General features: G+C 38.1%; 1 protein-coding gene across 2 annotated transcripts in view; it reads left to right on the top strand.

Annotated features, from left to right (window-relative positions):
- Positions 1 to 12,983, top strand: part of PPP1R1C (protein phosphatase 1 regulatory inhibitor subunit 1C) — a gene marked incomplete at both ends in the record, with an annotated part of 109,459 nt that overhangs the window by 39,717 nt on the left and 56,759 nt on the right. For both annotated transcript variants that reach the window (XM_079781714.1, XM_079781713.1), the window contains one exon: positions 12,384 to 12,421. In XM_079781714.1, coding sequence (XP_079637840.1) covers positions 12,384 to 12,421 — 38 coding nt within the window. The remainder of the gene's footprint in view (positions 1 to 12,383; positions 12,422 to 12,983) is intronic.

Raw genomic sequence — 12,983 nt, 5'->3', positions numbered from 1 at the left:
AGGACAAATTCATACCCGCTCTGAAGAATGACTTAGGTCATAAGATTACCAATAAAGTTTCCCCCATCTTCCTCTTGGCTAATTTTTTTGGTTACTTATAGGCCTCTTTTCCTCAACCTAACGGCTGCTGTCACTCAGGGCTGCCACCTAGGCCTTCTGCTTCTCTAGTGCCCCCCTCTTCCTGGGCATTATCTTTCCCAGGGCATCACTGACCACCTGGTGGCTGATGACTCCCAGTCCTGGTCTTCAGCTCTGCGTTCACTTCTGAGAGTGACTGTTTATGATCTCTTCCTGCTTGGATTGTCAATAAGGACCTCAAAGTCAGCATTTCCATAAGTGCTCATATTATGAGCCAGAAACTTGACATAATCTTTGACTCCCTTCTTCTTTGTCACGCCTGTCCCACAGCCAGTCTCCAGGTCCCGTGCATCCTTTTCCTTAAGCATCGCTCTAACTTGGTTCAAATGATCATTTTCCAGCCCCTGAATTACTGCAGTGTCTTCCTAAGTGAACTACTTATATCCAGGGGTGGTCTCCTCCAATCAATTCTCAACGCGACTGTCAGAACAGTCTTTGTATAAGAGGAATCTGATCGTTTCTTCTGGCTTAAAACATGTCAGTGGTTTCCCAACACGTTTAGAATAAAATCCAAACTTCTTAATAAAGTCACAAAGCCCCAAATGAACCAGCTCCTTATTAAGTCTTTATCTTCTTCTCTCTGACTTCACCCCGGGCATATTATGGTCCAAATATTTAAATTATGCTTCAATTTCTAAAACGATTTCTTCTGATGAAAATCTCTTCAACTATCCTGTCCCATCAACTGCCCTTAGTCCATCTACCTTTGTTGGCCATGTCAGCTTAGGTATCCTTTTCCCCAGGTTCCTTCCTGTCTGCCAAGGCTAAGCTAGCTGCCTTTGGCATGTACTTCTACCTCGCTTTGTGCTTCCTCTGTTACAGACATGATTTATTACACTGCAGTGTGGTTGTTTCTTTAACTGACTGTCTCTTTCAAAGAGTTTAAACTCCATAGGAGGGTGGGATCCAAGCTCCTAGCAGCATGCCCAGTACATATTATACAATTGATACATTATTGTTATGATACTAGATGCATTTTAGTTCCATGGTGACAGCCTTGTATACAAAACACAGGCAACCATAGTTGCTTACTTATAAACTGCATTGAAATATGTTTTTATTCCATTTTCTTCTTGTATCACCATTCATAAGAAAAAAAATTAAATTTTGAGGCTTATACAAATATAGAGCTCTATTTTTCCTCCTGACATATATACATGTATAACTTTTTTTCTATTTTCCTGTCAAATATATTGTTGCTACACATATGGACTAATTTCTGATTACAGTACTTTGTCTTTTAATAGTTCTTCCACATAGCTACTATAAATAATCACTGCCTTCAGAACACACTGTGCAACCCTCAAGTAAATTTCATTTGAGACAAGAAAATTGGGAAGGTTATGATTTCCAAGACAGATAAAGTACCAAGAGATGGAAAGGGAACCTGATTCCACAGATATTTAATCCTTCATTCTTGAAAACAGAATGAATTAAGCATCATTTTTCAAAGAAATTTTACTTAGAATGTGAAGTAAATACTTATAGATGATTTAATGGCAAAAGCTAACATGTATTTTTTAAGCCTACAAAAAGTTATGTAGAGTAGGATTTTAAAGATATAAAATTGACAGTGAATTATTAAATCTGCTTTGCAATTTGCATCAGTCAGAGAAAATGTAATAGTTTTTATTTCTAGAAAAGATATTGGGATATAAGGTAAACTTCTAAAATGTTTACTTATATATCATAAATTTAATTACTAATGATTGTTAAATTTCAAATTATGATTAGTGCATTTCTTTTCTTTGCTAGTAGAAATATACTTCGTATTGCTGATGGGATACCTTCAGTTGATTAAATCATGAAAATTTTACCATGTTGCTTATATATAGCTATCCATATATATTTAATATAACTTCCATCTGTAGCAAAAAGGGGAAGTTTGCCTCTTAGATTCTGGTAAAAGGAAATTGTTGCTTTACTTCATGTCATTTTATAATAGTTTACTCAGAATAGAGATACTCAGATAAAATTATTTTGAAATTCATAAAAGTATGTCTACACAGTCCAAGATGCAAAAGAATTTGGTAAAAACTTATTTTCAATGGAGCATATCAAGTAATATGGTTAGGAGATAAGAATATAATTTAAACAAGAAATTCTTTAGTTTAATAGTTTGATCGAGTTAGAGACGCTCCAAAATGATCAAATATTTACGTGTATTTGTCTTCATAAGAATACACTGAAACCTAATTTTAACTTTATCTTTGCTTCCAGTTTGTGTGAAAAGGTGGTCCCCCCATACTGACTATTAATTCAAATTAGAAATATGTTCATTGACCATAATTTCAAGCTGAACAATCATTAGTAAGTAAATATATGACATGTAAAGAAACATTTTAGAAGTTTACCTTTATATCACAACTAGAGGCCCGGTGCATGAAATTCGTGCATGGGGGGGTCCCCTCAGCCCAGCCTGCACCCTCTCCAATCTGGGACCCAACTGCCCTCCCCTGCCAGCCTGGTCCCCCCCAACTGTCCTCCCCTGCAGGCCTGGTCACCCCAACTGCCCTCCCCTGCAGGCCTGGTTGCCCCCAACTGCCCTCCCCTGCAGGCCTGGTCACTCCCAACTGCCCTCCCCTGCTGGCCTGATCACCCACAACTTCCCTCCCCTGCTGGCCATCTTGTGGTGGCCATCTTGTGTCCACATGGGGGCGGCCATCTTTGACCACATGGGGGCGATCATCTTGTGTGTTGGAGTGATGGTCAATTTGCATATTACTCTTTTATTAGATAGGATATCTTTTCTAGGAATGAAAAGTATTACACTTTCTCTGACTGTTTGGTGCAAATTATAAAGTAGATTAAATAAGACACTGTCAATTTTAGCAGCCAGTGTGGAAAAAGAGAAAGCAGTCAATGGAGTGTGAACAGTTCTAAATATTCCAAATATTGGTAAGCAGGTAATTCTAACTCCTGCGCCTCTCAGAACCACCTCTAAAGTAGGTGTTCTCAAAATTCCCTGGCATCACCATTCAAATCATTAACCTCTGAGTGATTTTCTCATGTTAACCTCAATCATTTCCCTTACTCTGACTTATAAGGCAACTGGATATGGATTTCATTTGGGGACTCTGCTAAGAACAGAGTAGTATCTGTTTAATTTTAATATTTTAATATCCGATGTAGTAGAATAATGAAATTGTAGTGTTTTAAACTGGTTAAAAATGAAATTATTCAAATCCTAACTATTAAAGGAGTTAGGTACATTACGTCAATATGACATAGAACACATTGTTGGGAATGTAGTAAGTGCTCATTAAATAATTTCTTGATGGTTGTCCACATTGCCTGAAACATTAGTCATTATTTTAAATAAATCTATAAAATTTATGTAAGAGGTATGCTTTGTAATCAGTTCTCTAGGTAAGTCTGTGAAAAGGACATGGCATTTTAAAAATCAGAATTCCTGGAATAAGTGTGGCTGTTTACATTGATGTTATCCCAAAAGAAAACCCATGCTTTAAATGAATCAATATATTTTCTTGGAGGAAATGTGGGAAATTCAAACTCCAAATAGGCAGAAAAACTTTACCAATGGTTGAAAATTACACCTAATAAGATGATGCAATAGTTCTTTGACCCTCATAAAAATTGGTTCTGTGGTAGGATAAAATAGGTTTTATAAGAGAAGCTAAGTTTATAAAATCCAAGAATACTGATGAAAAGCAGACTTTCGAGGTTTTAAATGATCTGATTTTTCTGTCCTTTTATTGTGTTTGGAAGGGGCAGCAGAAATTATGAAATATAAGCATATTAGGATAGTTTGGAAGATACCTAATCCCTATCACAAGACAATTACTGGTCGAGAGTTCTTTCTTAATAAACCAACACAATCTATCTTGTGCATTTCTTGTCATCTCCTTCACTATTTCCACATAGAATGCTCTGCACCTGGCTCGTATTGACTGCCACTAAAATCCATTTCTAGGGGCCTCTGAGAGATCCAAATCTATTTGTTAATGGGGTTATGTCTTTCCTTTCCTCAATTAAAAGTGGAAAACTATAAATAATATCGTAAGAAAAATACAGCTGTGTGGGTATTGGCACAACAGGGTGAAACTATTCCTACCGTTTGTTTCTTTTCCCCGTGTCCCCTTTTCAGTGCGTATAAATTCATTGCTCTAGTGGTTTCAATTTGGGCCCCAGTTATGACTAAATCTAAGAGCTCAAAGAAAAACACAGCTGAAACCACTGCCTGATGGCTTAACTCATGGCCCCAAATGACAGGCCTCCAACAAAGCCCAGCAGGCTTTCAGCAAAAAGGCTGATGACTAGACCTCATTTTAGAAAAGTGAGAGTCTGATAATAAGTTAGAAAGAGGGGCTTAATCATAGCTGTCTTAGGATATTTTGCATAGCCCTACTAAAAGAAACATTGAGTATTCTAGTCCCCTACTATATGTAAGAAACACATGATAGATTTCTCTGGCACTTGAAACTGACTGAGTCTATGCTAGAGTGCTAAAACCACAAGGCAATGACAAATTTACATGCAAAATGAAGAGCTGAGCTGTGCACAGCAATTTCTTTCACTTGTATTTGATTTATTCTCATTCACTTCTGAAAACTTGTGGGTCAGTGATTGTTCTTGAACTGTTAAACCTAAAGCCCATGGTTGTGATCCAAGGGTCTCTGGAAAGAAAGATGCTCTACCTTCAAATATGTGAGGCACAAAAGCAGAGGATCAGCGGAAATGTGATCATTTAGATTTCCCTGCTGTTTTCAGAAATCTGATGGTAAATTCCTTCTGAGAATGTCATGGATGGTGCTAATGTTCTTGTGCTTATATCTCCAGGGCACTTCAAAAAGAGGACTATAAATTGCTTTTCTCTGTTACTATTCCTCTACAGAACAGAATTAATTTTTTCTGCAAAGTAATGCTAGAAAAGATTAAAAAGAAGCTGAATGAAAATATATACTGACTTAGAAGAGTATCTCTATTTTCTGCCAACATAGAAAATCCCACATATTACACAGAGGAGTGGAACATAATAACTGAAAGATATGCTGAGCATTTTTTTTAATCCTTGTACGAGGATATATTTTTTTATTTGAGAGAGAGGAAGGGAGAGAGAAATATTTGATTGGTTGCCTCCTGTATGGACCAACCAAGGATCAAACCTGCAACTAGGCATGTGCCCTGACCGGAAATCAAACTGGCGACCTTTTGTTGTGATTTTTTAAAAATGGATACACTTTCTTCTTTATCTCTTCTTGGGTCCCAAATATACATTTAAAAAAATGCTCACCAGAGGATATTTTTTTTCATTGCTTTTTAAAGAGAGTGGAAGGGAGGGAAGGAGGGCGGGGGGGGGGGGGGGGAGAGAGAGAGAAACATCAATGTGAAAAAAGAGACATATGGCATCTGTTTAACGAGAGCCCTGACTGGGGCCAGGGATGGACCCTGCAACCCAGGTAGGTGCCCCTTGACCGGAAATCAAACCCACGACCCTTCGGCACCTGGGCCTATGCACTAACACTGAAAATACCAGCCAGGACCCAAATACACTCATTTAATAAACATTTTTACATTGCTCTGAAGTTTTCGTTTCATTTGGAGGAAATTTATCTTCCAATTGCTTTTCTAGCAGTCATTCTTAAAGGTTCCTTTTCTTCTTATATTTTGATATTTTAATTTTTAATCATTGTGAGTGAGCATCCCATCCCTCACCAACTGTGCTCATCTTTCCTTGTTAATGTTCTTGAGTCTTTCTCCATTCCATATGACAGTCCTTTAATCTAGAATCAGACTGAGTTTGGATCTCAGGTCTCCTCTTCCATGGTGATTTTATAAATAGAGCAGATGTAGTCATTTCTCCCGTCTTCCTGGATGCAGAGACAGTGTCCTTTCTCAGTGTAGGCGACAGAGCCCTGCTTCTAGTTTTGGTCAGTCAGCCTGGCCTCTGTCCCTTCCTTCTCCTGAGGTCAATCCCTTTCCTCAGGAAAAGAACCAGCTGTCTCTACCTTCTTCAGGAGCCAAAGTTTTTCAGGCCCATGATTTTTTACCTGCTTAGTGCATCTTGCTCTTCTTCTGTTTATGGACCAGAGAAATATTAGACTAAACTTTGACTATGGTTGTATCATGTTAGTCATCTCTTTTTATATTTAATCTGTCATTGTTATTGCTTTTGAGCAGAGGAATCTTCAAAGCATGCTCTTTTTATTGGAAGTACACCAATTTCCTCTAAAATGACATTCCTCCTCATATTTCCAATATAACTGCCTAGAATAAAGATTTAAGTGGCTCTCTGTTCTATCTAAATTCATCAAAAGTCTGTATCTTTTGGTGTATGCTAAGAAACTAGATCTCTCCTTATGAAAGCATTCTGTATATGGGTGAAGGGCTATTGTGTAGCCAGTATTCTGAGTAAATACTGCATTTTCAATCTTCTAGTTATTGTCTGAGGCTGATATTGATAAAATAGTATATTAAATTTGACTTTATCTACCATTCATTTACTTGTTTTTAATTTCTCTTATGATACATGTTGTCTTGACCTAGATATCTTCCCAATCTCTAGAAAGCAATAAAACAAATGATATAGCCCTAACCAGTTTGGCTCAGTGGATAGAGCGTTGGCCTGCGGACTGAAGGGTCCCAGGTTCGATTCCGGTCAAGGGCATGTACCTTGGTTGTGGGCATATGCCCAGTAGGGGGTGTGCAGGAGGCAGCTCATTGATATTTCTCTCTAATCGATGTTTCTAACTCTCTACCCCTCTTCCTTCCTCTCTGTAAAAAATCAATAAAAATATTAAAAAACCAAAACAAAACAAAAACCACAAATGATATATATCCTTGTTTTACCTCCAAGATTACCTTTTAAATTACTGGGGCAGTATTTCCTGGAGTGCCTGTACCATTACCTTGGATCTGGTAAACTGATTTAAAGAAATACAAGTCATGGCATCTGTTTAACAAATTTGCAAAAAAAAAATACTTATTTGTTTTAATTAATTTATTTATATTTTATTCAATTAATGTTTATATTCAATATTATTTAGTATTAGTTTCAGGTGTATGCATAGAGGTTAGACATCAAATAATTACATGTTAAAACTATTCATTTAGTATGACTAATTGCACTACAATTGTATTTTGTAATATAGAGAAGCAGCAAACAGAAGATCTTGTTTTATAAAACATAAGCTTTAAAATATATTTATTTGATAACCTGTTATTATGTGTCAGCTATGCTACCGTGCTAAGAGCTGTGGAAAATCAAACATGGAGGCTAATCCTCATTTCTTCACACATTATTTGAGGATAAAACAATAATGACCTCAGTACAGCATTTATAATGATGAATACTACGTGACAGCCATAGAGAAAGTGCTGTGGTTATTGGCTGGAAGAGGTGACTTCTAATTGAGAAGAGGGAGACATGAATTGGGTGAGAGTTTCCAGAGAAGATGGAACTTCGGGGAATAGTAGTATTGAGGGAAGGAGCATTTGGGTATGAGGAACAAACACACAGAAGCAGCAAGCCGGGGGGAGGTATAATCAAACAGGTACGACTAGTATTTTATTTTACACTTTGTTCCTTCTCTTTCAACATTTAATCAGTAAATAAATAAAAGTAAAGAGCTCCCATTATCACTGGACTTACTTAGAAATCATTTCACTCCTCATTTTTCACTAACATATCCTTGCTTACATAACCTTTCAACAACTTTAATTGAACATTGAAAATGTCTCTTTATAACCTTTATCCTACCTTTTCATCTCATCTTTTTAATTAGTCCCATATAACATTTTTAAAAATTATATATTTTTTCATGAACTTCCTTTCAGTTACATTACTTACTTTCTAATAATGACCATCTGGTGTCATTCAAATCACATACAGAATCCCAACAGCAATAGCAAAGCATATTCATAGCGTGTTTTTTATTCATGCTTCCTGATTTTTCTTTATTTTATTTTATTTTATTTATTGACAGATGAAGATTTTTAGCTTTAGAGAAAAATTCCACAGGGGGCACACTGAATTTCCATTTATCCCCCTCATCACAGAGTTTCCCCTATTATTAACATTTTGCTTTAGTCATTACAGTGTTATATTGTTATAATTAACCACCCAATATTGACATATTAACTGAAATCCATAGTTCATTCAGATTGCCTTAGTGTTTACACAATGCTCTTTTTCAGGATACCGCATTACATTTAGTTGTCATGCTTCCTTAGGCTCTTTTAGGCTCTGACACTTTCTCATGCTTTCCTTGTTTTTGATGAGTATATTAGTTAGGGTTCTCCAGAGAAACAGAACTAATAGGATATAAATAGATATATGGAAAGAGATTTATTATGAGGGATAGGCTCACATTATGATAGAGACCACGATGTCCCACAATCTGTCATCTGCCAGTGGTATAGCTCCAGTCCAAATCTGAAGGCCTGAGAACTAGGCAGCGGTGGCAATCATAAGAATTCTGGTGTAAGCCTGAATGCTCAAGGGACTTGGACCAGGACTTAAACTATCAATCTCCCTGGTTCTCAGGCCTTCAGATTTGCATTTAGCTTGTTCTTTTTTTTTCCTACTTCCTTAAATTGCAAAGTTGCTGATTTTAATATTTTTAATATAGGAAGTGATAGCTATAAATTTTCCTCTTAGCACTACCTTTGCTGTATCCCTTGAGCTCTGGTTTTCTGTGTTTATGATTTTTTCTTTGATCCATTGGTTATTTAAGAGTGTGTTGTTTAATTTCTACACATTTCTAAATTTTCTAGTTTTACTGCTGTTATTGATTTCTAACTTAATCTTATTGTGGTTGGAGAAGATACTTTTATGATATATATCTTTTTACATCTATTGAGATTTAATTTGTGGTCTATTCTGGAAAATATCCTAATGTGCACTTGAGAAGAATTGTGTATGCTATCATAGAGTAAATGTTCTATTACTGTCTATTTTGCCTGTTTCATTAATTATGTTGTTAAAAACCTCTATTTTCTTACTTGTCTTCTTTCTGGTTGTTCGACCCATTATTGAGAATGAGGTATCGAAATCTCCAACTATTATTGTAGAACTATCTTTTTAATTCCATCAGTTTTTGCTTCATATATTTTGATGGTCTATTATTAGAGGTTTATAATATTTATATCTCCTTTCTGCATGTGCACCCCATACTTAAGGAGTGGAGAGTTATGCTCCAATTTTTTCATATTTTTTATTCCTAAAAACAAGCTTAGGATGAAATGAGGAAGGCAGAGAATTATTATGCTTTCCCAACCCCATTTCACAGATAGGAAAAACCCCAAAGCTCATGAAATTAAGAGACCTGTCTATGGTCAAGACAGAAAAGTAGAAGAATCATATTAGGAATTATGTGTGCTCTCTAGTGCTTTCATCAAGAAACAAATTTCTCAGCCAGCTGCAACCAAGATTCTCTAGTCTTTCCTTGGTTCTCTATCTCTTTATATTTTTCCCACATCTTAGTTTTTGTAGTTCTTACTCTGTTGTTGTTCAGAAACTTTTCCTTATTCTTTGATCATGGTCTTCATTATTTCCTTCTCTTTTAGACTTTATTTTTATAAGCACTTTTTATTACAACTAGTCTTCTCAAAATCAGAGCGGGCAGATAGCTCTGATGGAGGTGGAAGGGTGTTGGGGGGGTATGGTGGAGGGATTAAGCAAAAAAGAAAAAAAAAGAGAGAGAGAATTCATGGACATGGACAACAGTGTGTGGCAGGAGAGTGGAAGAAGGCATAAAGGGGATAAATGGTGATGGAAAAAATTAAATTAAATTAAAAAGAGACAATTGTGTTTGTAGTTTATGTGCATATCTACATAACCTCCCCAATTTAATAACAATCTATTAAGGAAAATAGAAACGTACTTACTTCACTGGATCTCAAAAAAATTCATGATCTATTCTTGGCTTGCTTTGTACTTTTGTCTGAGTTGCTTTGACTTGAGTATGTCCTATTCCTTCCATGAATTTAAATGTCTCAAGAGTATTCTAACTAATCAATACTCGACCTTCTAGGCTATTTTTATCCCCATCTCCATCTTCAATGACAGCAATATTCTTTGAAACATTATGCTTAGATGACTTATATAATTGTCTCTCAAAGCAAGGAATTTCTTCTTTCAGACCAAATGGCCCTTAAAAAAGGGAAAAATATAGTTGAGAAAGCTAAAATAGGTAAAATAGCCTATTTAAGAATATTTGTAGTTTTAGATTATGGACCATCATTTAAAAAATCTTTTACGTATTTACTGATTGTGTTCCACCCTACTCAATATAGTATTTATTTTTATTTAATGAGAAAGCTAAACAGTATTTAAAGACAAGAATTTATCCTTATATTTCATTGATGACTTGGCTTTCTAAACATTTCTGGTATTGGCTAGGGAATCACAAGTTGAGGCCCTGAAGAGAACATGGAGATATTATGAACTCTATTTAATGTTTTTGTACAGAATAAAGAGCTGGAGAAGTGTGCATATATATTTTTTGAGTCTCCCCTTCAGTTACAATCCCCTTGGTACAAATTAGAGAGAACAATGTGTTTGTGTCTGATGTTGTGTCTCTATGTTTTCCCAGTGTACCGTATGAGCATGCAGTGTGTGTGTGTATGTGTGTGTGTGTGTGTGTGTGTGTGTGTGTTTGTATGAGGTGGCTGGAAGGCAGAGAAGATGTACAAGAGAGATAAAAGTCATATATTTTTAAAAGCTAGGAACCAAGATAATAATATTAGAATAAACAATAGTTATATATACTCTTCATTCTAGTTGCTTGGCTATTTTGGTCTCTTACTAGCCTATCTAATGAAAGAGTGATATGCAAATTAACCATCAATCCATCACACACAAGCCACGCCCACCAGCCAATCAGGAGCGAGTATGCAAATTAACCCAACCAAGATGGCTGTGGCCACAGAGAGCAGGAGGAAGGCTTGGGTTTCCCCAGCGATGGAGGAAGCCAAGCTTTCCGCACACCCTGGCTGGCCCAGGCCTCCACTCCAGGCTACAAAGTTTCAATTATAGAAGATAAATAAATCCCAACAAGATTGGCAGCAGCCACGGAGCTGGAGAGAGCAGGAGGCTAGGGTTCCCCCTGGTGATGGAGGAAGCCAAGCTTCTGCAGCCCTGGCCTGGCCTTGGCCTCCGCTTAAGTCTACAAAGTTTCAATTGTAGAAGATAAATAAATCCCAGATACCAGGGCCTCTGCTTGGGTCACCAGGGGGCGTGGCCAGCCTGCAAACCACCACAGGACCCTCGCCCAAGCTGCCCCACGCCCCAAGGGAACCCCCACCCTGATCTGGGACACCCTTCAAGGCAAACTAGCTGGCCCCCACCCATGCACCAGGCCTCTATCCTATCTAATAAAAGAGTAATATGCAGATTGACCATCACTCCAACACACAAGATGGCTGCCCCCATGTGGTCAAAGATCCTGCCCCCATGTGGACACAAGATGGCCACCACAAGATGGCCAGCAGGGGAGGGCAGTTGGGAGGGACCAGGCCTGCAAGGGAGGGCAGTTGGGGGCGATCAAGCCTGCAGGGGAGGGCAGTTAGGGGTGACCAGGCCGGCAGAGGAGAGAAGTTAGGGGTGACCGGGCCTGCAGGGAAGGGCAGTTGGGGGGGACCCAGGCCTGCAGGGGAGAGCAGTTAGGGGTGACCAGGCCTGCAGGGGAGGGCAGTTAGGGGTGACCAGGCCTGCAGGGGATGGCAGTTAGGGGCAAACAGGCTGGCAGGGGAGCAGTTAGGCATCAATCAGGCTGGCAGGGGAGTGGTTAGGGGGTGATCATGCTGGCAGGCAGAAGCGGTTAGGGGCAATCAGGAAGGCAGGCAGCCACTGCTTGCACCCACGGATGGCATTGGCAGGTGCGAGCAGCAGCTCTGGCACCAGCAGCAGGTGCAAGTGCCAGGTGGGACCTCAGTGTGCGGGAGCAAAAATTTTCAGTAATCATCAGAGGCTTGCCCCGATGACAGTGACCGGCACCCCACCTTGGTCTGGCACCCCCGCTCATCTGCTCCACCATCCCGCTGTGGCCGACGCCTGCCATGTTCTGCATGAACCTCCTGGTGGTCAGCGCACATCATAGCGACTGGTTGTTCAGTTGTTTGGTTGTTCAGTTATTCTGCTGTTCAGTCTATTTGCATATTAGGGTTTTATATATATAGATAGACAATTATTAAATCATTTTGATCTGGGTTACTAAAAATGTTAATGGTATTATAAGAAAGAATATCACCTTTCTAATAAATTACACCTACTTCTCTTGCAGAAATAGATGACAAGAGGGTGACCAACACGCAAGCAGAAGTAAGTTTTCTTACAATTTGATTTTGTGATATAAAATATGATATCAATATAATTGTGATGAACATATAGTAAAATGTGCCATTAAGTCTCTGTCTGTAGGTTACCTTAATTCTATATCTATGAAATACCCTTGAAAAAAGTTCTCAAATAAACTATTGCTTTTAGTGGCAAGATATGGTATTGATAATTTCAATTTAGTGACTGATGGCATAGGACCATCACAGGCTGAGGACAGCCAATGTTGGAATTCTGTAGCAAAGAGAAGGGGGACAGGCATCTCTTAAAACATCTGGTATGTGAAGGCAAGAGCAGATCATGAGGCCAAAGTCTCCAAACACACATCTAGGAGTTCAAATAGAAAATAGGAGCCAAGAGAGGCTAGGGAAACTGGTGATGTAGAATATAAAGAATGCAAGGAAGTGAATAAACTTGCACCCAGAAATGAGCCAAATATTTAATAAGTTGCATACAGATTTAGAAGCCAATTTCCCAAAGGCTGCATAAGTAGGCATATACTACATAATCAGAAAAATGTAGAAAGAACAAAATATCAAAATACTAA

Source organism: Cnephaeus nilssonii (assembly GCF_951640355.1).
Source record: "Cnephaeus nilssonii genome assembly, chromosome: 10".
In the NCBI taxonomy this organism is placed as follows: Eukaryota; Metazoa; Chordata; class Mammalia; order Chiroptera; family Vespertilionidae; genus Cnephaeus; species Cnephaeus nilssonii.
The sequence above is the reverse complement of the archived record's forward strand: the minus strand, read 5'-3'. Positions and strand labels throughout refer to the sequence as shown.